The following is a 26545-nucleotide window of genomic DNA, read 5'->3' as shown; positions in this document are numbered from 1 at the left end:
ATTAGGTATCTGAATATTTTTGAGTATTAAAAAAATAAAAAGCTGAGAGAAGTTGCTGAGTATTTTTTAGCGTTAAAATAATAAGAGGAGAGAAGTTGGACTTATGTTGGACATGAGTTTTGATGCTATCATTTCTCTAATGGAATCCACCATGCACATGGACTCAAGGAATCAATTCAGAGAAAGTAGACAAAAAAATTGACCAAACATAAAGTACTCACAAAATAAAGTACTTATACTGCATATGCACATGAACCCAATTTAGAGAAAGTACACCAACAAGATAATAAAAAAAAATTAAAAAAACAAGGTAAATATATTATAAGTTTCTAAGTCAACCCGCCAAAACTAAAATTTAAGTTTTTTTTTTTTTTTTGAAAATTTACTCCCTAGGTCAATCGAAATGCCAATAAAATCCCTACCGTCAAAATTTTCCAACTGTTGTTAATCCCAATCAAAACGCATCGTTTTGCCACCCCATGATCTTAGTAGCCTAAAATTATAGGATAAGTAGTTTGAACTTTGCTAGCGTTAGATAGGAAGGCCCAAGTAGTTCTCAGTCAAACGTTTGAATTTGAATAGTATTTTATCCCGTTTGAGTGGGGATAACATATATCTATTATGTGAGATGACCGATCTATCCTCGGTATAAGACTATTATGCCCCAAAGGCTGACCAGCTGTCGAGCTTCAATGATGGCCTCCATGTGGACTTAGCCCATAACGAGTTTGATAGATCTTTGGGCCGTGAGGCCTGTCAAGCCTTATTGACTTTCGATCCATGATCCAACAGTTACCCCCAATTTCTTGGTCCAGATGGCTATGGAAATTTCATGTTCAGGATGGGTTGGTCCTCGGAAGTCCGAAGTCCGATTTCCTTTTTTTTCTTTTTTCCGCGGGGGGGGGATCTTTAGGTGCGAACTTATGAAAATTTCAAATTCAAATCCCAAACTTCTAGTGGGAAAATTCCCTCCAATATTGATTGAGACGCTTGATCTTCTCGAGAGCAAGTTAGATCGTCTGCGTTGATTTAAGTGGTTAAGGATACCACCACATGTTAGTCAAGGTGTGGTCGTACTTTCGGTTATCGTGCGCCATCACCTGCAGTGATAAGACCTTCGGCGCATTCATTGTGCGTGTTCCCAAGGTATTGTTAGGATTTCATGCGCTTTTTGAATATCCCAACGTCGCAACTCTTCGTCTTCCCAGCATCCTATAAAACGGAAAATCTTCTTCTTTCTTCTATTTCTCGTCATTTCACTCTGCCAAAATTCCATTTTTGCTTTTTAAAGCTTCTGTTCATCTTTTACCCCATACTGGCTTGCTTCCATTCCACATGTTTTCCTCGATACTACTTCTTAAGAGTAGTATTCGTTAGGGTTTCGGTTGATCAAACGCATCAAATTCCTTTGTGTGTTCCATTCATCCACTCCAACAGTCCAGTATTTAGATATCTGGACCTTCTGCTCCCGTTTATTGAACCGGCAGTTGACCATCTTTGTCTATCCGTCATCGGTTTACTGATTCGCGGTGGTTACCCTTGCATCCCTCAGGCTTTATATCCCGAGTTCCTGTACCTCATGGGTGACTGTGAAGGATCGGATTAAGATGGTGGTGAGGGTTGTACTTACCTCGCCATGTGGAAGGCTCTCTTGACCAAAGACGACGAGAAATGGGTCAGGCTGGATTGCTACATACCAAAGTCGGTGGAGCTTCGGTTCGACGATGAGGAGGGTGCTACAGTACGCTCCGACGAACATGAAGTATACTTGTATGATGCGATGTTCCGTGCAGACCTTAGGCTACCGTTCCCAAGGATTGTTCGGGAGTTGTTGAGTCACCTGAATGTAGCTCCCCACCAGATTATACCCAACGCCTAGAGGGTTTTCTTTCGCTGTGTGATTCTCTGGCCAATAGTCCTTGGGGAAGAGAATTCCTTCACTGTCAAAGAATTTTTAAGGGTGTACAGGTTCACAAAGAACCCCAAGAGTGACTCACTCTACAACTTCCAAGCTCGGCGAAGGAAGTTGGTAAATTTGGAAAAGACTTTCACCAGCAACCGGTGGTGAAAGAGAAAATTCTTCTTCGCTCGGGGAAGATGGGAGTTCGCACCTTCAGAGAAGGTAGGAGGCCTAAGAGTGCCTCAGAAAACTAGCGTTCCTGTAAAAAGTGCTACCCAAGAGCCCATACTGACCTATGAGGAGCATACTCGGACGAACAAGGTCATGATATGGGCTCGGTGTTGTGCAAATTTATTAACTCGCAAATGTACGAATCAATTATAGTTAATGGATTGCAAGTGTGAGGTCGAACCCACAGGGAATTGTAATCTTGAAAACAATTTTAAATTAAATTAATTAAACCCTAATCTAGTTCCAAATTTTTGAGAGAATTTTTTGTTTGAATGAAAAAGTAAAAACATAAGCAATTGGTAGCGTCCTTAGATCTTTTAGCCTATAAATACCAACCCCCACAACCCCTTGAACCCATTTTGACGCCCCAAACTCTCTGAGAAACATCCATGTGAGTGATTTGTGAGTTTTGATTTGAGAGAGAAGGAAGAAAGCTTGGTGTTCTTGCAAACTCCCAAGGAAAACCCTTGCCCATTTTTATACTCTCAATGTTGTTCTTATTGCTTTTCTTGATATTATGAGTTTTCAAAAGACGTTATGTCAAGCTTTTATTACTTTCCTTACAAATCAAGAAATGTTTTCAAAAGAGTTTTAAAAGCCTTTCGATTTCCTCGTATTGCATGTTGATGTGTTTTCTTTATGATGCATGTGTTTATTTAGTAGCCTAGAAGGTGTTATAGTAGCCTATAGATTTTATAGAAACCTTAAAATACAATTTGAAGCTTTTGGCAGGATTGCCTAACTCACTGACCGGACGTATGCCCTCGAGCCCATACGTACGGCCACAAAGCCAAGCATCTGCCCTTAGCCTCACTTATGTATTTTAGAGTCCGGTAACCCTTTTAATAGATAGGATTTAGCATCTTACTCATAGAGGTCCTCTAGTAATGTGCATAACGATATGTCATATTTCGTTATTGTAGGGTTTTTGTGATATTGGAGGACTCAAGCGAGTGCATAAGGTAAGTAACCACACTCACAAACACTTTCTCAAAAATGTGGGTATGTCAGTTGATTGAGCACGCATATGATATGAACATGCCCATTTTTTATAATAACTTGGTAACTGCTTTAATAACTAGTTGATAAGATGCATCGTATGTGATAAGCGCCGAATGTTGCACATTCAAGCCCCTTAATTTGCATATGTTAATTCCTTAGCGTTGTTATTTGTTTGATTTTGTTTTGTTTTTGTGTTTTCAGGTTATAAATAAAGATGCAATTAATTCCATTGATTTTGGGCTTAAAAGCACACTTTGAGATGATTAAGCTTAGCCAATCATAACAGAGGACCTATATGTTGTGGTTAAGTTTAATCAAAAAAAGGAAGGGATTAATTCGGAATTTCTCAAATTGGAGTCAAAATCGGATGGGATTCAAATTTGGATTCTGCATACGTCTCGATATTTTGGCCATAACTTTCAGTTCAAATATCCGATTGAGATGATTCAAGCGGCACTAGAAAGATAACTCAAATTGCTACAAATCATTGAAATGGCATTTTCCTAATTCGGAGCGCCGCAATGCCAAAATTGCCCCGCAAGATAGGAACGCAATTCTGGGCGAATCCTATTCCGATTTGGACTTAGGTTTTCTTTATCCTAATTGGACTTGGACTTAAATATCCAAAATTTCTAGGATTACTAGGGCTTCTAGGACTCTCCTAAGCCCTATAAATAGGCCTCTAAGCATTGAGTAAAATGACACACCGCTTTCTAGAGCTAGAAATCAGAAATTTGTCTTTGGAGCTTAGAAGGTCATGAGTGGCTAAACCCCTTTGTGGGGTGTTGATGTAACCCTATCCAAGCACAATGGTTTGATTGTATTTAATTTCTAGATTTTCAATTTATGCATGTTGATTGTATAACTATGAGAATTGCTACCTTTTGATTATGTTCTTAATTATTAAATGCAATTGTTCTTAAATTCCAAAATCAACATTTGCGAAATTCTTCTCTTGTCTTAGAAAGTATTTTACTTTTATTGATCTCAAATCATTCTTGTTTTCTGTGATTATGAGGATGATGGTTATACAATGGGTTTAATTGACATATGATCAATAGGATTTGATAGGCTATGCCTAGGGAAGACGGATTGTACTACACCCTAGTTTAGTGTAATTTAGGTAGACAGTCCGTGCCAACCGAAGATGGGTTATACTTATTCATTGATTGTGTGTATCTTGTTAAAGAATTTGATAATTTATACTTAGGGAAGACGGGTCGTACCGCATCTTATTGGTTAGGTGGACGAACCGTGCCACCCGAAGATAGATTATGCTTATTCTTTAATAAGGTAGTTTATTGTTTATTTATAACATGCATAGAATGAATTTCTGGGATTAATTATGATTAGCCATTGTTGTGCGGATAGAGGTGAAGTCAATACCCTACACTCTCTCTTTTATTTTAAATCTCTTTTATTTTCATGGACTTTAGTTTTAAAGAAAATCAAATCAAATATCTTTTTAATTAAGTTAATTTTAATCTTTCGAATTTGATAACAAAACCCCTGCAGTCTTTGAGGTTCGACACCCTCTCTATGGCCGTATCCTACAAAGATTCGTCCTATTACTAGTGGTTATTTTTATAATTGATATTTTTGGTCACAAAAATACCACATCAGTATGACATGGGCATCGATACGTGCGGAATAATGGCCATGAACTTACTATATAGACTTCATTTTATGGTCAAATGTGTGTGTGTGTAGGCTTTGGATCCAATGGTTTCATGGCCGGCGCAACCATTCTCTAATAGTTGGTCACTATAGGATGTGTATCATTAGTGGTATAGGCAACCCGAGGTCGGACTCAGTCGTACCACTAATGTTATGGACGGTAGCCAACAATATCCGGGACACCAGTGTTGTATTACAAGTCCTTCGGGACATCGCCAACCTTACTAAGAAGGGGTAATATCTTGGGTAAACCATACATTAGAGTTATGTCCTATAAATCATTAGTTTTCTTGCATTAAAATACTTAGGCAATTGTTGCCGGGAGTACACCACTCTTTTTATTAACCAAACCATACTCACAAGGTGTATTAACGGAGACAACACCTCCTTTAAAATATTTACTAAAACTGCACGTTTATTTCTGCTTAAATGGGCTCAATCATACCTAATTGTGATGTTTACTTACTAAGTCATTAGACTTACGCTGCTATTCCCCTTTTAGGAAGTTTGACACTAGAACATAGGAGTGGTACGGTTGCCACTACGGACCTGGCTTTGTTTTACATTATTGCTAGTGGCTCCATGTCTTTAATTTCGATGAATATATTTGTCCATTTGATGATTTAATAGTTTCTCAGATTTATTTCACCTTCCTATGCATTAACTCTAAAAATGCTTAGATAGGCGATTTCCCATTTAGCCACAAGTTGGTTTAACTGGGGTAATTGTCAGTAACCCTACCAGGTTAGCCAAGGCAAATTTTGGGAGCATTAAATCAAGACACCAACAACATGCAACTGCAACTCAAAACTTCAGTTGCATTGAACGATACTTGTTCTTCTGCCTTTCCAGTTTCAATGCAAAATTAACAACATCAACTTAATGGTTGGTTACTATAGGACATACATCATTAGTGGTGCGGGCCACCCGAGGTCAGACTTACTCATGCCACTAATGTTATGGACAATAGCCTACAATATCGGGGGCACCGGTGTTGTATTACAGGTCTCTCGGGACAGCGCCAACCTTGCTGAGAAGGGGTAATATTTCGGGTAAACCATACATGAGAGTTATGACCTATAAAACATTAGTTTTCTTGCATTAAAATACTTAGGTGATTGTTGCCAGGAGTACACTACTCTTTTTATTAACCAAACCATACTCATAAAGTGTATTAACGGAAACAACACCTCCTTTAAAATATTTACTAAAACTGCACGTTTATTTCTACTTAAATGGGCTCAATCATACCTAATTGTGATGTTTACTTATTAAGTTATTAGACTTACGATGTTATTCCCCTTTTAAGAAGTTTGACACTATAACACAGAGGGTTGGCAAAATAGATACCTGACATGACTTGTTTACGATCTGTTTATCCTATGCATGTATTTTCATAATAAGGTTCTTCTAGGCGTCATAAATAATAGTTACATGCATAAGATAAATGAATACTTGTTTTGCCAGCCCTATACAGAGTGGTATGGTTGCCACTATGGACCTGGCTTAGAATCTTCATGCTGTTATTAGGTTTGTTTTACATTATTGCTAGTGGCTCCATGTCTTTAATTTCGATGAATATACTTGTCCATTTGATGATTTAATAGTTTCTCAGATTTATTTCACCTTCCTATGCATTAACTCTGAAAATGCTTAGAGGGACGATTTCTTATTTAACCACAAGTTGGTTTAACTGTGGTGCCAATAACCCTGCCAGGTTAGGTAAGGCTAATTTTGGGGGCGTTACATCAAGACACCAACAACATGCAACTGCAACTCAAAACTTCAGTTGCATTGAACGATACTTGTTCTTCTACCTTTCTAGTTTCAATGCAAAATTAGCAGCATCGACTTCCATTTTTGAATTGTATTCAGCAAGTTTAATTTTTCATTTCAAGATGGTTGTTTCAATCAGTGCCCTCTCAGACTTCAAATTATGTTGCCACTCCATCAACATCAACACCATTCGATCACCGTACACACAAATTTCAGGTTCAACCAATTTAAAAAGAAATTGCAACTACGATTTGTTTTATTTTTTATTTTTTATTTTTTGTTATTCTGCACAATCACACAAATTAGGGTTTAACTCATCACTAAAGGACTTAGGCATCTACCCAGAAAAATGAAATTTCAGTTCAAATTTAATTATCAAGCACTTTTTACCACATAATTTACACATGCATAGAACCTATTGCCCATATTTTTAGTTGTGAAAGCTGTTTTGATCACTGTCTTGATCCCACATTTGCAAATCGGATAGCTCGATCCTGACTCGCTAAGCTCACCCTCGAAGTGCTCCATTGTTCATTGCCATGACCTCACCAGTAGTGGGTAATGTGTCTCAAATCTGTTTGAGAGCAACAACCCGTAGTGGGTTAGCTTCGTGTAGGTTGAGATCTTTAGCTTAGTATGTGTGGGTCGAGTTCTTCAGCTTAGCGTGGGTCAAGTTCTTCAATGAAATTGTCTATGTAACATAGGTCAACCACGTGTCTATGTTTAAACATATAGGTTATAACGGGTGGAGTTGGGTTAAAAAATCACGTGCATCGCACGTGATGGCCATTTCGTTTGGGGTTAACGACTCAATCTAAGGGAGGGGAGTCAATTGATTGAAATTGAAAGTTATGGGTTTAAATTGAGAGTTTTTAAAATTTGGAGGGTCTTTTCAAAACATGTGGTAGTTCAAGGGTTTAAAGTGAAGTTTCCCGTTATGAAAGAATTCAAATAATGAGTATTCGTGTGAGTTTTACCCACCATAGTCGTAAAAGGTCTCCTTGGTATATGTCTCCATACTCTCCGAGTCCAAAATCTGTGTAAGGTGTTATCATTTGTCCTTTACCTAAGTTAAAAACACTCTTAAACCTAAATTGGACAAAATAGACCTTTTATTAGAGCATCAATTGTTTGTTGAGACATTCGATCGATCGTCATCGATGGATTGATCATTTGATGTTTTGGCATAGTCTCCATTGTCTAAAAAAGTCATAACTTTACCAAATTTAACACCATCTGAGTCATAATACAACTTCTAATACTATCATAAGCATAAACTATACCTTAATATATGGTTTACACATCAAAGTTCCAACCTTTCTCATCAAACATTGAATCCAATAACAAATCTACGCATAAACATCTTCAAAACACATGGTTCTAAAACAGTGGGTTAAACAATAATGAATCAACAAAATATCACATACTTATCAAAAGCTATAGCCTACTACTTAAGAATCAATATAAAACCTTAGAGATTCAACCTAAAATCCCAAAACAAAAAACCTACATATTAAATTACGAAAATAAATCATAAACGGTAGCTAAACATCATGCAAATGTGCTTAATAGGATGAGGGAAATGAGATTAAAGTAAGACGTTACATTTCTTGAAGGTAAACTTCAATAATCCTTATTCTTCTTCTTTTTTTTTTCTCTCTCTCTCTCTAGGGTTTTATGGACTAAAGGAGGATGAAAATGAGTAGATTGAATAATTTAGATCCTCAAATACTCTTGCATGGTCATGTATAATCATTGAGGTGTCAACATTTCATTTGCATATAGATTGACATCAATCGATTGATCCTATGTCAATTGATTGTTAGGGCTGAGTCAGCTTGATTGATCGATGGTCCACATCAGTTGATCGATCACTGCAGAAAATAACTAAAGTCCAAAGTGAAATCCTATTTTCTCCCATTTAGGTACTTAGAATCAATCTCTAACAAACATATGCAATATTTAGAGTACACCTAACCCTAATTAAATAGCATAATGTTACATAAATGCACATTTCACTTAAAAGTGCAACCGAATGTAACACCACTTGTTGCAATTTTAACCAATTTTTTTAAGAATTCAGCTTATACACATATGTATACACACATGCACACGTGCCACACGATGCCTCTGTTTGCCTTAAAAATAGGAGCAATTTTGTTCAGAACAAAAATACCACTTCTTTTTAGCAAAAGGAAAAACCCTTAAAAAAAAAAGAAAAAAAAAAGAGAGGAAATGATCAAATCCAAGGAACCAAACTATTTCACCCAAGCAATCTCTCAATATAGCTTATGAGAGCACCTCCGGTAGATGCTCTAAAGAGCTGAAAATAGCTATATTTAGTTTTTATCAATTAAATTTAGTCTCCAATACATGTTTCAAAATAAAAATTTTGCTACATATTAACATATAAAGTATAATTGTAACACATAACAGTAATTTTTTATTTATTATTTTCTTTCTTTCTTCCGTATTGCTCTTTTCAATAAAAATAATATTTGAAAAAATAAATGAGAAATGTTATGATGCAATAAAATGATCACTTTTGGCCCATAAAGCGTTAGGTGACAAGAGATCATAGGCCTTATTTATAGTTATTATGGTCCCATCTACTGATAAGCCTATAACCTCTTACCACCTAGAACTTTTATGTTCAAACATAATTATTTTATTGCACTATAGTATATCTCAAAATAAATAGTTGAATGAATAATATGATAGAGTTTGTATTGAAAATTAGTAGTTAAAATAAAAAGAAAATGTATTTTGAAAGGCTAAAATAGCAAGATGCTCCGACTATTTTTTTTTTTTTTTGAGTCATTTGTTTTTAGTTGCCTTGATGCGCGTGTCCCCAAACCGGTCAGCATCAACAATTCTGTTTAAGAAACTGACGTCATCACCCGCAAAACGGTCACAGGCCAGTCACACGTGATTACGTGAAGCTTCCGACGTAGAAAAAACGCAAATTGCAAATCAACTGTCATCGCTGGCCGAATAATATGCCGTAGGTGACACGGTGGAGTTCCTCCCTCCGGGTGGATCAAGCACTGCTCTATTTCGTTGATTAACGTCGCGCCAGGCACTCCACACGGGCACCCACCGCGCGTGAAGGAAAAATCTTCATTCAGTTTTTAACTTTAAACAGGGAACGTTCTTTATGGCAACTTTTTGAGTTTCAATAAAAAAGAAAAAAAAATGATTGAATAATTGAACCACGCTACCACAGACGCCTCATCCCGTGGCAGCGAATAATCTGTCCTGAAAATGAAACGCCACGCAAACCTCAAGCTCACTCTAAAACGACCTCGTCTAATCACTATTTCTTTATCCTCCCAAAATTAATATAAAGCTCTCTCTCTCTCTCTCTCTCTCTCTCTCTCACTCTCACTCTTTCTCTCTTCCTCCACCGACTTTCTTCCTTCTCTCTCTCTCTCTCTCTCGCCTGAGCCATCTCTAGGGTTTTCAGTTCTCAGTGGGTGTTCCAGGAATTCATATAGACGGAGAAGCCTATCTTTCCGTGGGTTTTTCAAATGCTACTCACTCGAGAATCGAATCCGGGCCCTCCATGCTAATGACTTTCTCCACCAGTGAATGGCTCGATTTCGCCCTCATTTTTTGCATTTCTTTCTTCTCTTCGCCCTTGTAACCCTCACGAACCGTATCCTCGTTCTCGCCACCACAAACTACGATTCCGACGGTGGTGATTTTGAATACAATCTATTCCATCAGGACTACTCGCCTCCGGCTCCTCCGCCGCCGCCACCTCTCCCGCCTTCCGTTTCGTGCGCCGATGACCTCGGTGGCATCGGCACGCTGGACACCACGTGTCAGATAGTCAGCGACGTGAACCTCACCCGCGACGCGTACATAGAAGGGAAGGGCAGTTTTTACATCCAACCCGGGGTGAGATTCCATTGTCCAAGTCCCGGATGTCTAATAACGGTCAACATTTCTGGTAATTTTAGTCTAGGCATCAAGTCATCGATCGTGAGCGGATCTTTTGAGCTCGCGGCGCACAACGCGAGCTTCCTCAATGGTTCGGTGGTGAACATGACCGGGCTGGCGGGGCAGCCGCCGCCCGAGACAAGCGGGACCCCGCAGGGGATTAGCGGGGCAGGTGGGGGGCATGGCGGGAGGGGCGCGTGTTGTTTGGTGGACGAGACTAAACTCCCGGAGGACGAGTGGGGCGGCGACGCCTACTCGTGGTCGTCGCTGCATAAGCCATGCAGTTTCGGGAGCCGGGGTGGGACGACAAGCAAGGAGGCCGATTATGGCGGATTAGGGGGTGGGCGGGTGAAGATGGAGATTGTGGGGTATGTTGTGGTGGAGGGGAGTATTTTGGCCGATGGAGGTGATGGAGGGACCAAAGGTGGAGGTGGCTCTGGCGGCAGCATCTACATCAAGGCTTATAAAATGTAATTAAATCTATCACCCTACGTTTATCTTTGCAGTCTAGTTTTTTTGTCCTATTTCGGTCCATGATAAAATGTTGAGTTGAGGTCATTTGGTTGGCCAGGAAATGTTGGCAAAGAATAAGTTATTACTGTTGTTAATTTAGAGACGTGAGTTTTTTTCCTGTTGGTTGGTCACAGAATGTGGATAAGTAATATAATATTCAACTGATCTTAGTAGAAGTATACGCCTTAGACTAGTTGGGTCCTTTTTTTTTTGTGAGTTAGTTGGGTCTTTTTAGTTTGTCTGAAAAAGTTTTTAGTGGAAAAAAGAGAAGAAATGAGAAGTTCTGAATCTGGAAAGGCCCTATATTGTTGTATGGTTACACCTTCAATGAACAATAAAACGGCTTGTGTCTTTTGCCTGGCTTCACTTTGTAGATTAAAAACCAAAAAGAAGAGAAAAGCTACTGCTGTGACTATTTTTTTTCCCTTCATTTTTCTGTTTCCTCATCAACCAAACCAAGTTGACTATTGCTTTTGGGCATTTATGTGAAGGGTGTTGGAGTCTTGCTGCTAAATTATATTTTATTTGTCATATTACTCTAGTACAAAATATGTTATTTTCTTGTACTTTGTTATTTCCTTTTGATACGCTATAGGTGGACTTTGGTTCTGGCATGAAAATCTATGTAATAGGATTAAATGATTTTACTTCTGGAGTATAGACTTGAGATGTAAATTTTGAATGACTTAAGTTGATGCTTTGGTTTTAAAGTCCTACCAACTGCCCTAGATTATTATTTTTTATTTCCTTAAATTATTTAGAGGAAGAAAATTGTTGCCATAACCCTGACATTTAAAATAAGTATTTTAAAAGGATTGTATGTATCACTGCTCTCTACTATTATTGTAACTTTGTTGGTGGGGAATTAGAATGCAACTACGAAGAGGACTGGGAGACAACTGTACGTGAACTGCAGGCAGTATGCGGACTATTGTTGTGTAAAAGATGGTGTCTATGTGCCTTTTATGGTGTTTATGGAAGGAAAAGAATGACATAAGTTTTGAGGACCAAGAGAGGTCACCGGAGAAGATTAAGTTCTTATTTTTCAAAACTTTGTATCTTTGGACTGTTGCTTATGTTTCTCCTTTGATGATTAGTCATAGTGATTTTCTTGTTCGTTTTGCTCCTTTTAGCTTGCCACTCATTCTTGTATACTTTCTGTGTACTTAGGAGCGCCTTACGAATTTAATGATATGTGTCCATTACTTGTCAAAAAAAAATTTCCTCAATGATATTTGTAGTTTCCTCTTTCTTTTTCCCATTTCTCCTTCTGATAACTTTATCAGCGTACATTTGCTCCTAGTTCCTTGCCTTTTTCTTTCTTTCCTTATTATCGTCCCTTCATACTCTGTTTTCATTTTGTACCTTTATTGATGTGAAATGTGTTCATAATTTAAATTGACTTCTACTCTTTGGTTCAGAAAAATGAACCTCGATTTTTTTTAAAACTTTATGCAAGAGTGATTTACTTATTACTTTGTCCCATAGTTTAGGTACAAGTTTCCTTTTTTATGTCCCAAAATTAGTCTATTATGAAAAATCAATGACATTTCTTCTCGATCACTTCCCCATTATGTCCTTTGTCATCACATGGATTACATGTAATGTGATGTATATTTTTTCTCCACCTTTTAATGTACAAGCAAGGAAAAGATTGGAATGTTAATATACTGTGAGTAACTTACAAAAAAATAAAAAAATAAAAAAAATATTGTGAGTAGGTGTGCAAGCATTTAATCTTTATTCCTTGACATGCTTGCTTTCTCAAAGTGGAGAATTTGTAAGGATGGGTGAGTCTTACAAAGGTAATAGTTATTTTTAATATTGTTGGAATTATAGTTAAATGATTAAATGATTTAATTGTTTGGAGAGACCTTTGAGGAAAATGAGGTCCCAAAGGTGGTGAAAGCCGTTAACTATGACAAGACTCCGGATCCTGATGGTTTTACCATGGGTTTCTTCTAAGACTGTTTGGAGGTGCTCAAAATAGAAATCATGAATGACTTCCACGATTTTCACACTAGAGTTATGTTTGAAAAAACCCTCAATGCCACATTCATTTCTCTTATACTGAAGAAACCAGGTGCCATAGACATTGAGGATCTTCGACCTTTTGGCTTAGTGGCTGGAGTGTATAAAGTTGTTGCCAAAGTTCTAGCTAAAGGTTGAAAATGATAGTGGAGAAGATCATTTCTAAGCCTCGGACACTTTCATCAAGGGTAGGTAGATTCTAGACTCTGTTCTCATCACCAACAAATGCCTTGATAGTAGGATTAGATCTGCTGAACTAGGTGTGTTGTGCAAGTTGGATATTGAAAAGGCTTATGATCATGTCAATTGGGATTTTCTCTTGCATATGTTGAGGAGATGTAGTGTAAATGGATAGCATATTGTGTTTTCTTGGTGCGCTTTTTTTGTATTAGTGAATGGAACTCCAGGGGGTTTCTTTAATAGCTCTTGTGGCTTGAGATAAAGAGACCTATTGTCTCCCTTTCTATTCGTTATTGTTATGGAGGCATTAAGTAGAAAGATTTCTACTTTAGTGAATCAGGGTCTTTTATCAAAATTCATGGTGGGGCCTAGGAGTGGTGGTGCTATCAATATTTCTCATATTTTGTTTGCAGACGGCACCTTGATATTTAGTGGGGCAAATCCCGTCATCTTTGCAACTTGCATTTCTTTCTTTTTTTAATTTTTAATTTTTTTATGCTTTGAAACAGTTTTAGGTTGCACGTGCACTATGGCATGCTATCTTTAGTAGGTTCAGGTTGCATTGGGTTATGCCTTGTAGGGTGGAGGATTTGTATGCTTGTTGGTGGATGGGAGGGCGCTCTCGGAGTGCAGTTGAGTGGAAGATGATTATTTTATGTCTTATGTGGTGTGTATGGAGCGAAAGAAATGCAAGATGCTTTGAGGATTCCACAAGGACTTTACACTATTCACTTGGACAGCCGCTTGGCTAGCTCCGTTAGTGATTAGTTTTTCTGAGTTCTCATTCTTTTTTCTCCCTCTAACTAGGCGCTCACTTTTTATACTCCCTGTGCAGTAGGGTTGGCCCCTCTGCGTTTTTGATTATAAAACATTACTTATCCAAAAAAAAAAAAAAAAAAAAGGGTTTCAGGTTTTAGGATTAATTTGATTAAATCAGAGTTGGTCCCCGTTGGCAATGTAGAAGGTCTTGTTAGTATTTTGGGTTACATGGTATCTTCTTTGCCTACGAAATACCTAGGTCTTCTCTTGGGAGCCTTGTTTAATGCCAAATCTATTTGGGATGACATTTATTGAGAAGATAGAGCGTCCTTGGACTAGATGGAAGATGATGTACTTGTCAAAGGATGAGAGAGTTACCTGAACAATGAGATTTTTTATGGGGCGTCGTGGTGAAGATTTCAAATTTTAGTTGGATTGAGGTGTGTACTATGATCTCAGGAGGGTTGGCGGTTTGGAATTTGCTTGTGTTCAACCGAGCTCTTTTAGGGAAGCGGCTTTGACTTTGTTCTTATGAGAGAGAGAGACTTTATGACGGTTGGTTGTGGATTCAAAATACGGTAGTGAATGGGGCAGGTAATGTTTAAATGAGAGGTGCATGGGTTGTATGGGGTGGGTTTTCGAAAAATATCTGGAGGGACTGAGAGGAGTTTTCTAGCTATACTAGATTTGTGGTAGGTGACGACTCCAAAATTAGATTCTTGCATGACGTATGATGTGGGGATCAAGCCCTCAAGATAACTTTTCTAGACATGTATAGCATTGCATGTTTTAAGGATGCTGTAGTGACAGACCATTTAGAGCTTTCTAGTGCCTCATATTTGTGGAATATTAACTTTCTTAGCATGGCTCACGATTGGGAGGTGGATCTCTATACCTCGTTCTTCACCTTGTTGTATTCCTTCAAAGTGAGATAGGGTGGTGAAGATAAGCTTTGTTGGGTTCCTTCCAAGAGAGAGTTCTTTGATGTTAGATCGTACTACAATGTTCTTGGTCCCCATAATAGTATTCCTTTCCCTTGGAGGAGTATTTTGCGGAATAAGGTTCCCTTAAGAGTGGCGTTTTTGCTTGGTCGAACGCATTAGGGAAGATTCTTACTATGGATAATCTAAGGAAACGATATGTCATTGCAGTTAGGTGGTGTTGCATGTGCAAGAAGAATGGGGAGTCGGTGGATCATCTTCTACTCCATTGTGAAATTGCTAGTGTTGTTTGGAATTCTATCTTCAGCAATGTATGGTTGGCTTGGGTTATGCCTAGTTGGGTGGTAGATCTCTTCACTTACTAGAGAGCACTAAGTGGTATATTTTAGCTTGATGCACTTTGGAAATGATTTCGTCGTGTCTTATGTGGTGTCTTTGGGGGGAAAGAAATAATCGGAGCTATACCCCAAAGTATGAGTATGGTTCGACTTCGGAGTTGGTGGTTAGTGATGGGGAGGATGGAGATTTTTGGGATGAGGAGGATAGAGAGCTTTCATGCCCTTTGTTGATTTTCCCCTTGCCACTATGTTAGATTGGGCTTTGTTTGGGGATGAGGGGATCAAAGACTTAATAGAGGATACCCCTGGAAGGTTAAGAATGCTCCATTAACTATGATGCGAAGGGAGAATCATCTAGGGGTGGAAAAGGCAAGGCTCACGTGTCTTAGCGTTTGAGGGTTTTGGGCTCTGTTGTCTCGTGGGTTTTGGGTGGTGGGCTTGATGGGTTGGTTGGGTTGAGGGTGTTCTTGTTGTTGCTTGGGTTTTGGACTTGTGGGAGCTCCATGTGTATACGGTCTATGTACTTAGGGGCGCCTTACGTTTTTTCAATAAAGCTTTCATTACTTATCAAAAAAGCAAAAAGAAATAATCGCAGCTTTGAAGATCGCAAAAGAACATTGGTGGAATTGAAGGCTTTATTCTTTAAGACTCTTTTTCATTGGGTTGCAACCATTGGTTTTAATATTTTGAGCTTTCATTTTTTTTTTTAGATCCTTTATTTTAGCTTCTAGTTAGGTATTTCTCTAGTATATTTCCTGTGTACTTGGTTACGCCTTTGTGATTTTTAATGAATATGCGATTACCTATAAAAAAAAATTGTTAAGTGATTAAATTTGTCATTTCTTATCAATGTAGGCTTTTGAGATGGGTGATATTTATTATTATTGTTGTTGTTATTATTTCCCATGTACTTTTTGTTTTTGTTTTTGATAGGTACCTCTATTATTTCCTATGTACTTGGTTGCGCCTTTGTGCTTCTTAATGAATATGCGAGTAGTAAAAAAAAAATTGATAAGTGATTAAATTTATCATTTCCTATCGGTGTAGGCTTTTGGGATGAGTGATATTTATTATTATTGTTATTGTTATTATTTTTTGTTGTTGTTGTTATTAGAACATTAATTAAATGATTAATTACATCATTTCATATTAATTTTAACTTATAAGATGATTGGTGATTTGATATAGTATAAGCGTAGAGATCTTGAGTTTGAAATTCTGACTCCATGGTTTTATTTTCAATTTCAACTAAAGTATTCTATGTGTTGTATTAATTAAATAATTAACTTCACTATTTCCTATGAGTTTAAATTTTTGGGATAACTAGTGATTTAATAATCATCATAATCATGATCTGAAACTTAAGTTAATCCCTATTTTTCTTTCCAATCAATTTAACATGGTGGGCTTAAAGAAAAAAAAACTTCAAAAATAAAGGAAATAAAAATGTGGAAATTTCTTTGAAAGAAATTTTCAACAGAGCTATTTATTAAGGGACTCATGTTAGTGTTATGATACTTGTGCCCTGCATTCATGTCAATATCCTTTTTTTTTTGTGATAAGTAAATCAGTTTTATTAAATATTCATGTCAATATCCTTGATACAGGAATGCACAATATGAGACTTTTACGTTAGCAAAAAGTTATTTGGAAAGAACAAAATAGTTCTTAAAAGAATAAGTCCTACTCTTATAATATATATAAATATCAAAGCATTGGTTTTCCTCCTCCATGTTTAATCATCAATGTGATCACTCTCTTACTTGCCTTGGTAACCTAATTTAGAATAGTCTGTACCTACCAATCTCTCTGAGTTTTTACCATGCAACAGCTTAGTTGTTTCTTACTAGAAAAAAAAGAAAGAACTATCCATTTATCTTGATCTTCTTCCGCTTCCCAAACCCTTCGCTTTTTCATAATGCACTATTTCACCTTCCAAATATTTTTGGAATATGTTTCCTTAATAAATTTATATACTTATGTATATGTACCCAAGAGTTTACTTGTTATGACCATACCAATCACTGCACCTTGTTGTACTGCTCAGTGCAACTTCCAAATTGTGCAAATTTTAGAGAAAACAGATGAACATAATAGCTGGATGCAAAACCACTCCTGACACCAAACCTGACTACCAAACCCTGAAACAGATGAACCCAATAGTTGGATGCATAAATGCACCCGACTCCCAAACCTGAGTTAATGTAAAATAAGGGTTTGCTAATTCTGAACTGGAGTCCTGTGAATGGGAGCTGTAGTTTTGGATTTTTTGTTACTTGGATATGCGTTTTCCTTGTAGCTTTGCTGTGGGAGGTGGACGTGTTTAGGTTTCTTGAAATCATTAGACTGATGTTTGTGTTGAGGAAAGATAGATTGAACTCTGATACCTCAACTTTGGTGATATGTGTGTGTGAAAAATTACATTGCACTTTCGGGTTTGTGAAATTACATTGTGTATTGTCATTGTTTTGAGTTAGATACCAACCTCCCTTAAATTAGAAATATTATGTTTAAATCAAAACCAAGTTTTCAAATTGTTTTACTCATTTACTGAAAAAAAAGGCTTTTTCCCAAAAGAAAAAAAAAACTCTTTTGTTGGATTTTTGGTTTCTCGTTTTCCAATTATTGTACCTTAGTTTTTAAATTATTTTCTCCCTAACAGGAAGCAAAATGCTTTGGAAAGTTTTTGTTTAATTTCGACCCCAAAAAAAAAAAAAAAAAAACTAAATGAGGAGCAATTGAATTTATGAAGAATAGTTAAATTGGTCGAAATCAAGTTCTCTTAAATAATTTATGGCCCAATAGTTAATACAATGCTTAATGAGTGTAAATTCAGTGGTTGCTGAACTTTTAAAAGTAAAATTAGTAATTTAAGCATTTTAACCAAACTCTTTAACTTTTGTTTTTGTATCGGTAAAAGATCATGTTGGATTATTTAATATATATTAGTGTCTTAAAGGTGAGCAGTGTATGATATTTTTCATTTCAAAGAAGGTTAATGTCTAATTCAAAACAAGGAGAGAAAAAAGTCTAATTGCCCAAAATCTCAGGGGAGGTTAGTGTAATTTTACCACGTGTGTGAATGCTGGACACATTTAAGATAGATTTATATTTATATTTTTAGCAGGAGATACATTCAACTCCATATTATTCCACATAATTCTCATCCCTTGGTTCTATGTAGATGTGGGTGTGATTGTACTTGCACCAGGGTCAAGTTGCATCTGTAAAATTAACTAAAGTGTTTTTCTTAAGAGCAGGACTGGCAGTGGCAGGATAAGTGCTTGTGGAGGTAATGGTTATGGTGGTGGTGGTGGTGGTAGAGTTTCAGTTGATGTTTTCAGCAGGCATGATGACCCAAAAATTTTTGTGCATGGTGAGACTCGTTTTGTTCTTTTGCCATGCTTATGTCCCTTTATATTTCTAAAACGTTCTAGGAGCAACTTATTAACTGGAAAATGCTTTTTTATTATCAATATGTTATATTCTCTTAGGGGTCTGCCTTGGTTCTAGATAAAGTTATATTATTATATCAATGGAAGGGAATGTGGGAAGCCCATTCGCATGCATGACATGAATACACAACGATTATTATGGTAATGTAGTTCAGACGTAGGGATACTATAGGCATATAATGAGACTGGGAACACAAGCGAGTTTTATAAAATCATGTCATCCAGAGTGCCTAAATTTTCTTTATTAATGTAATGAAGTATATGTCTGTACTTTATGTCATGAGGAACCGACAAGTGTCATTTGTATTCATCCCAAAAAATGTCATTTGATATAATCTGACATACTTCTATAACAATAGGGCAACACGAGTTGTATTGGTTATGATGGGAGGACAGCACTTAATTTTAGGGAATATTGTTTTGAATGGTCAATATAGGTGGGCTGGAAAACTTTTAAGCTCTAGATGATGTTTCCTATATATATATATATATATATTTTTTTTTTAAGGAGGGTATAATCTATGCAAGGAAAGAAAAACTAAACAGCATAGGTGCTGTCCAGGAGTTGTGCATGGTACACATGAAGAGGAAACTTATAATGGATTTTGGGTGTTGATTGATAATGGGTAGTGTACTCGTTTTCTTGAATGGCAATTTGTGATTGATTGGAGGCTTGTCTTCACTTTCCCTTCACTTCCTATCTCCCTGCTAGCTGAATGCAACAAGTTGAAGACTAAGGCGAAGAAATACACCTCCCAGCCATGAGTCGCTCTAGCAAAGCTAACATTTCACTAATTGAAACCACCATAAAGCTCCAGGTTGGCTATTGTAGAGGCATTCTTCGTGCAAGCAATACTATATAAAACTTGAACGGCTTCCTTCAAGGCCTTATCCCCACACCACAAGTTGTGCCAAAATCTAACTTTGGAGCCAACTCCCACATCAAATCTAGTGTGCCTAGAAAACCACATCAAATCTAGTGTGCAAAAATGTATTGGCCTCTTTCTTTCAGGCGTTACAATTTGCTCAAGTGAATCGAGGGTGTGAAGATAGATTGCGGTTGCAATCTTCCAAAAAAGGGCGTTTCAAGGTCAAGTTCCTTTACGCTTCCTTGGCGCGTCCTGAAGGGAGGGAATTCCCTTGGAAGAGTGTGTGGCGAACTCAAGCTGCTCCAAGGGCGAGCTTCTTTGTGTGGACGGCGGCTTTGGGCAAAATCCTGACCTTAGATAACCTCAGGAAGCGACAAGTGATTGTGACGAATAGGTGTTATTTATATAAGAGGAATGAGGAGACGGTAGATCATCTTCTCTTGCATTGTGAGGTGGCTTATGCTTTGTGGTGTGCTTTCTTTGGTCGGTTTGGATTGTCTTGGGTGATGCCAAGACGGGTTTCGAATTTACTCGCCTGTTGGTGGTCTTCGGGGAGGAGGGGGAGTGCAGCGGTTTGGAAGATGGTGCCTACTTGTTTCTTTTGGTGTTTATGGAGGGAAAGAAACAATAGATGCTTTGAGGATTTGGAGGGGACATTGGAAGACATCTTAGCTTCTTGCTTTCATACTTTGTATTTTTGGACCATTGCGCATGTCTTTCCGGTGTCGATTAGTTATAATGATTTTCTTACTCGATTTTCCCTTTCTAGTTAAGTGATCCTGTTGTATACTCCCAGTGTACTCCGGGGCGCCTTTACGCTTTTCAATAAAACTTCTTATTACTTATCAAAAAAATTATTCTTCCATAACCCCTCCCAATACGCCTCAATAGGCACAGTAGAACACCACCCACCCCTCGCACTACCAAATTTAGCGTCCACTACAACTCTCCACCATGCTTCTCTTTAATGGGCATAGTGCCATAACCATTTTCCTAAGAGAGCACGGTTGAACATCTATAGGTTAAGCACCCCCCAATCCCCCGCAGGGAGTAAACATTGGACCAACTTACTAAGTGAAATTTGAACTCTTTGCTCAAGAAATATTGTTGAAGCTTCTTTATACAGTTTGTAATATCCACAGTAAGAGGGAAAAGGGACATAAAATACGTAAGCAAATTGGAAAGGGTGTTTTGTAATACACAGTGAGAGGGAAAAGGGGCATAAAATACATAAGCAAATTGGAAAGGGTGTTGTTGATAAGGGTAATCCTACCCCCCTAAAACAAGTACATCCATTTTCAACTAGTGAGCCGCTGGTCTATCTTTTCAATAACACTATCCCAAATAGACTTGGCCATAAAGGAGGCCCCCAAAGGGAGACCAAGGTACTTCATAGGCAAAGAAGAAACCTCATAGCCCAGAATGTCTGTAAACCCATCCACATTCTCAACATTACCCACTAGAACCAATTCTGATTGAGCTAGATTAATCTTTAATTTGGAGATAGTTTCGAAGCATAAGAATAAAGCACGTAGATAGCGAAATTTGTCAGGTTTGGCCCCACAGAAAAGAGTGTCATCCGCAAACAAGGTGTGAGATGTTAACCTCAGATTCCATAGAAAAGTCTGAGAGAAGACCCCATTCAACAGTTGCAGAAAACAATAATAAATAGAAAAGGCGACAAAGGATATCTTTGGCTTGGACCACAAGAACTACAAAAGAAATTAGTTGGAGTGCCATTCACTAAAACGGAGAAGCGTGCCAAAGAAATACAATGCGTTATCCAAGAACATCATTTCTCTCCAAAACCGCACTTCCTCAACAAGTAAAGTAAGAAGTCCCAATTGACATGATCATAGGCCTTCTCAATATCTAGCTTACAGAGCACTCCTAGCTCACAAGATCTGATCCTACTATCCATACATTCATTAGCAATGAGCACATTCAATGATTTGCCTACCTCTGACAAAAGCGTTCTTGAGCTTCGAAATAACCTTCCCAGACCCTATTCAACCTATTGACAAGGGCTTTAGCAATAATCTTGTAAACAACACTCACAAGACTGATAGGGCAAAGTCCTTTATATCAATGGCCTTAGTTTTCTTTGGATTGAGAGTAAAGGTGGCATTTAGACTTTTGTCAAACTTGCTACTAGCATGAAAACCATGGAACACCCCTATAATATCTACCTTGATCATCTCCCAACAAACTTGGAAGAACGCTATAGAGAAACTGTCAGGGCCTGATGCCTTTTCACTGTTCATACCTTCCACCACATCAAGGACCTCACTCTCGTCGAACGGTCTCTCTAACCAGGAAGCCTCCTCCACATCAATGGAATCAAAATTGAGGCCATCCAGCTTGGGGCGCCAACTAAACCGTATTGAGAAAAGACTGTTGTAGAAATGCACAATGTGATCCTTGATTGCCGGTTGATCAGAAGATACTGAGCCATTGACTGACAATGAGTCAATAGAGTTGTTACTCCTATGAGAAATACTACACTTCCCAAAACTTCTCCAAAATTTGCTTCCCAAATGATATGTCACAATCCTATATAATCTATCATTTTGGAAAATATGTCACCATCTCATGAGATTGTGACACATTATTTGGGAAGGAAATTTTGGAGAAAAGTTTTGAGAAGTGTAGAATTCCTCTACTCCTATTCGAATTGGCTACCTGATGGAAAAACTTTGTGCATTTGTCACCTTCTTTTAACCAAAGAACCTATACTTTTGCCTCCAACTTATCTCCTCCATTAATGTAACTTTCTCCAATTTCCTAATGACATTGGCCTTCATCAGTTTCTCCTCAACATCTAAGACCCTCTCTTCCTCTGAACCATCAAGAACATGCAGCTCCTGAAAATAGATATATATTTTTTTTCCTAATGTACCATGGTACCAAACACCTTCTCATTCCAGGTTCTTAAATCATATTTCATGGCGTTAAGTTTACGAGCCAAAATAAAGTAAGGGAGGGCCTTGAAACCGGTAAGATGACCACCACTACCTCACTCTGTCAACAAAACATGTGCCTTAAGCCACATTTCCCCCTCAATACCACCACAGTGAAGAAGAATGAGGAAGTGGTTTGAACATAACCTATGCAACCTTTTTTTGATAGCCCAGGAAACTTGGCTTCCAGAGATCAGAAACCTATCGATTCAAGACCAAAAAGGGGTTTCCCGATTGTTAGACCATGTAAAACTCCCACCTCAAGGGGGAGGTCCACAAGCTACGCACAGCACTACTGGAAATGAGTTCCAATTTAGATTCGTGCAAACAAATAATGTCCACCTTCCACTGTCTAAGCAAATTTTCAACTCTCAAGCACTTGTCACCCTCATTTAACACTTTTACATTCCATGAAAGTAGCTTGGGCTTCATAATAACCACCGACAACCCTCCCCATAACTCTACCACGGCTCACACTACTGCTGTTTGCATCATAATTAATGTGGCAAGACGGCCTTATCAATTCTCTACTACCTTAACACCCGCTTTTAAGCACGAGGTCAGCACTTGATTAGGGCGGCTTGCTTCAATAGCTGCTAATAATGCCAAAAGTTCCTCTTCAAAATCCTTACATAATAGCCCCCTGAAATGGTGAAATTCCATCACTAATGCGAAACCCAATCTAAAGGCATGGACCCTGTACTGTTTGGAATGGCTACTGCCAGACAGGAACTCAAAGGAGTGGTTTCCTCCGTGGTAAACAAATCCACATCCATGCAGGGCTGATTAACTGGAACCCGCATGCCCCCTTGAGCAACAAACACCCACTCTGAACTAGAGGAACTACAAGATTCCTCGAGACAGAAAGGGACTTTCCTTGAGCAACCAGATTCAAAATCGTTAACTGGGGCTTTGCTGCCAGGGTAAGATGAAAGCCAATAAGAATAGGACCCAACTGGAAAAGCTCACCAAGGTCTGCAGGGGTTATAAACATTTTTTAATATTTTCAGTGAGTTATAGAATAAAACCTTACTGTTTTAAATGCTATTCCATCTTAAAGCTTCAATTTCTTTCTATACGTCTGTTCTTTTTTTTTTTTTTTGGGGGGGGGGGGGGGGGTGTTGGGGTGGAAGGGGGATTGGTTTTAACTAATTGAACCAAATGGCATCTTCTCCACTTATAAACAAGGGTTGGAGGGTGAGCATCTTCTCCACTTCATTTGAATCAAATATTGGCATTCCTCTGTGGAAACTTAGTAGTAACTGCAACCTTAATTGTAATTGCAGGTGGGAGTAGTGTTGGCTGTCCCGAGAATGCCGGTGCTGCTGGGACTTTGTATGATGCTGTTCCCCGGAGCCTTATTGTTAGCAATCATAACATATCAACAAATACGGAGACACTTCTTTTGGAGTTTCCTAATCAGCCTCTTTGGACAAATGTTTATGTTCAAAATAATGCCAGGGCTACTGTTCCATTGCTCTGGAGTCGTGTCCAGGTTTGTGAAATTCAGATTTGTAATTTCTACTGGCAGAGCTCTTGTTCCCTATATGTGTTTTGATCTTACTTTCTGGACAACCTGTATCTGTACATTTCATTTTTGGAGATAAAAGACATTTTGTGTAACCTCCCTTCTCTGTCTAAGTTAGATATTGTGTAAATTCAGAAGGGGCAGTTTTAAATATACATAAATGAAATAAAATCATTCGGAACTACTTTGGGTAATGGATATTATATTATAATTACTATAAATAATTAGAGGTAAATATAACAAATTTAATTTATATTTGATATAATTTTTAAAAATAAGAAGTTGACCCTTCCCTCTATTATTTTGCTTTATTTTTTCATTTTAGAAGGGTTTTTTTTTTTTTTTAAAAAAAAGAAAAAATTAATTTTTTAATTTTAATGTGTCTCACAACTGTAAATGACAGCATTTAGAGGGATTATTTTATTTTTGGATCTAAATGGAACAAATATGTTTTAGAGGCGAGAGATTTAGGATACAAACCAGAAATACTAATCCAATAGTGGACCATTATGTTAAAACTTTAGTACTTTTTACTTATCAATTTTTTATTTTTTTTATAAATAATTCATTTTATTGAAGAGTGCATAGGGGCGCAACGCTAGTACATATAATGTATACAAAGAAAATCCCCCTTGTATGCTAAAAGAACAAAAGTCCATTAGAAAATTGAGAGATATTATACACCACAGTCCTACTAAAAAGCGATTTGACCAGGTTGTTCTTGAGCTCTTCCTTTGTCTTCTTACAATCTTCAAAACATCTAGCGTTCTGTTCTCTCCATATACTCCACATTGAGCACAACGGGGCTATTCTTCACAGATTTAGGACTAAGCGTCTACTCGCCTGACCTTGCCAACAATCTAACACCTGTACCACCCTTGCAGGCATCACCCAATGGACTCCAAATATGGCAAAGATCACACTCCATAATTCTCTTGCCACTTTGCAATGGAGTAAAGAATGATCAATCGATTTCCCACTCTTCTTACACGTGCAAAACCATTCCACTACTATGACTCTTCTCTTCTCATTCCACTACTATGACTCTTCTCTTCTCAGATTATCTAATGTCAAAATCTTACCATGAGCTGCTATCCATACCAAAAAAATACTTTCAAAGGGATTTTTTTTTTTTTTTTTGATAAGTACTCTCAAAGGGAATTTAACTTTTCAAACACTCCTCAAAGGAAAAGAAGAACCCCCCCGAAGTATACAACTAATGAAAAAATGACCTCACCTCAAATTTTTTCCTCTTTAAATGAGTCCACCGAATACAATCCTCACTATCTGGTCTGCATCTAATTGAATATAACACATAAAAAATGCAAGCACCAAATGTACCTCCCAATCTTGTACCAATCTGACAAAAGACATATTCCACTGAATAACGCCACTGGAAGGCATCATGTTGTCCACAGCCCACGCTTCCTTACAATGGGCAATCCTAAATAACTTTGCAAAAGCTTCCATCAATGACTTATCCCCACACCAAGCATCATGCCAGAAACGAATCTTAGATCCATCCCCCACTTCATATCTAATATATCTCGAGTGGAGACCATTATGTTATTAGCGTGTGTACTACTATTTATATGTTGTGTAGGTTTACTTGATACATGTAGTGCATTTGTTAATATGTTGCACACGTCAGATGTTAATAAAGCTTCTTCCTTATTTAGGCATGATTGTATATTATTGTAGATTTAGAACGTAGTGTATGTAAGCTTTTTATACTTTATCTTATGATTTCTGTATATTCAATTTTTGAACTCTTTAAACCACGTTTTATTGGGCCAATCTCAATCAGTCTTTTGGTGTGAGCATGGATATATTAAGATGCATGTTTAGATTTTATTGGTAAAACTAAAATTAACTTTTGGTCACATTATATGGAGCCTTTGAGAATTTTTTGAATAGGAATAAAGTTTTCATTAACTGTAAATATCTATGTACAAGAGCTCTTAATTAAGTTCTCAGCTATTTGTTTTAAGGAAATTAAAGTTTGGTTGACCTTTTATCCTTCTGGGAAATGCAATTATGATGCTTATGGGAATTTAATTTAGTGATCTCCTGCTGATGCCTTGTCTCAGGTACAAGGACAGATAAGTCTGTTATGTGGTGGAGTGTTGAGTTTTGGGCTTGCACATTATGCTTCTTCAGAGTTTGAGTTATTGGCAGAAGAACTGTTGATGAGTTACTCTGTGATGAAGGTAAGCGACAATTTAGTAAATTCTTTTTATGCATACTGAGCTTGAAGCTCTTGTGCATCTTGATGTACTTGTTCAGCTGGTCTAAAGAAGTCTGCTTCTCTCTCTCTCTCTCTCTTCATGTGTATGTGTCTGCATGTGTGCATTGCTTGCATTCTTGTCATTTTCCTGACAAATTTTCATATGCTGTTTGCTGACTTTATAAGATTATTCCTTTTCTTGATAATGACCTA

The 26545-nt window shown here is 37.7% G+C and overlaps 1 protein-coding gene across 1 annotated transcript in view; it reads left to right on the top strand.

Moving 5' to 3' along the window:
• Nucleotides 1-9971: 9971 nt before the first annotated feature.
• The window catches only part of LOC132189176 (ephrin type-B receptor), a 28092-nt gene continuing 11518 nt past the window's right edge, over nt 9972-26545 (top strand). Inside the window, exons 1-4 of the mRNA XM_059603768.2 lie at nt 9972-11001; nt 18554-18669; nt 23864-24072; nt 26196-26315. Of these exons, the coding sequence (XP_059459751.2) occupies nt 10178-11001; nt 18554-18669; nt 23864-24072; nt 26196-26315 (1269 nt within the window). The 5' untranslated portion in view covers nt 9972-10177. The remainder of the gene's footprint in view (nt 11002-18553; nt 18670-23863; nt 24073-26195; nt 26316-26545) is intronic.

This window comes from Corylus avellana, chromosome 9 (genome assembly GCF_965113065.1).
Source record: "Corylus avellana chromosome 9, dhCorAvel1.hap1.2, whole genome shotgun sequence".
NCBI classification, from domain to species: Eukaryota; Viridiplantae; Streptophyta; class Magnoliopsida; order Fagales; family Betulaceae; genus Corylus; species Corylus avellana.
Note: the sequence above shows the minus strand (reverse complement) of the source record. Positions and strands in the feature narration are given on the sequence as shown.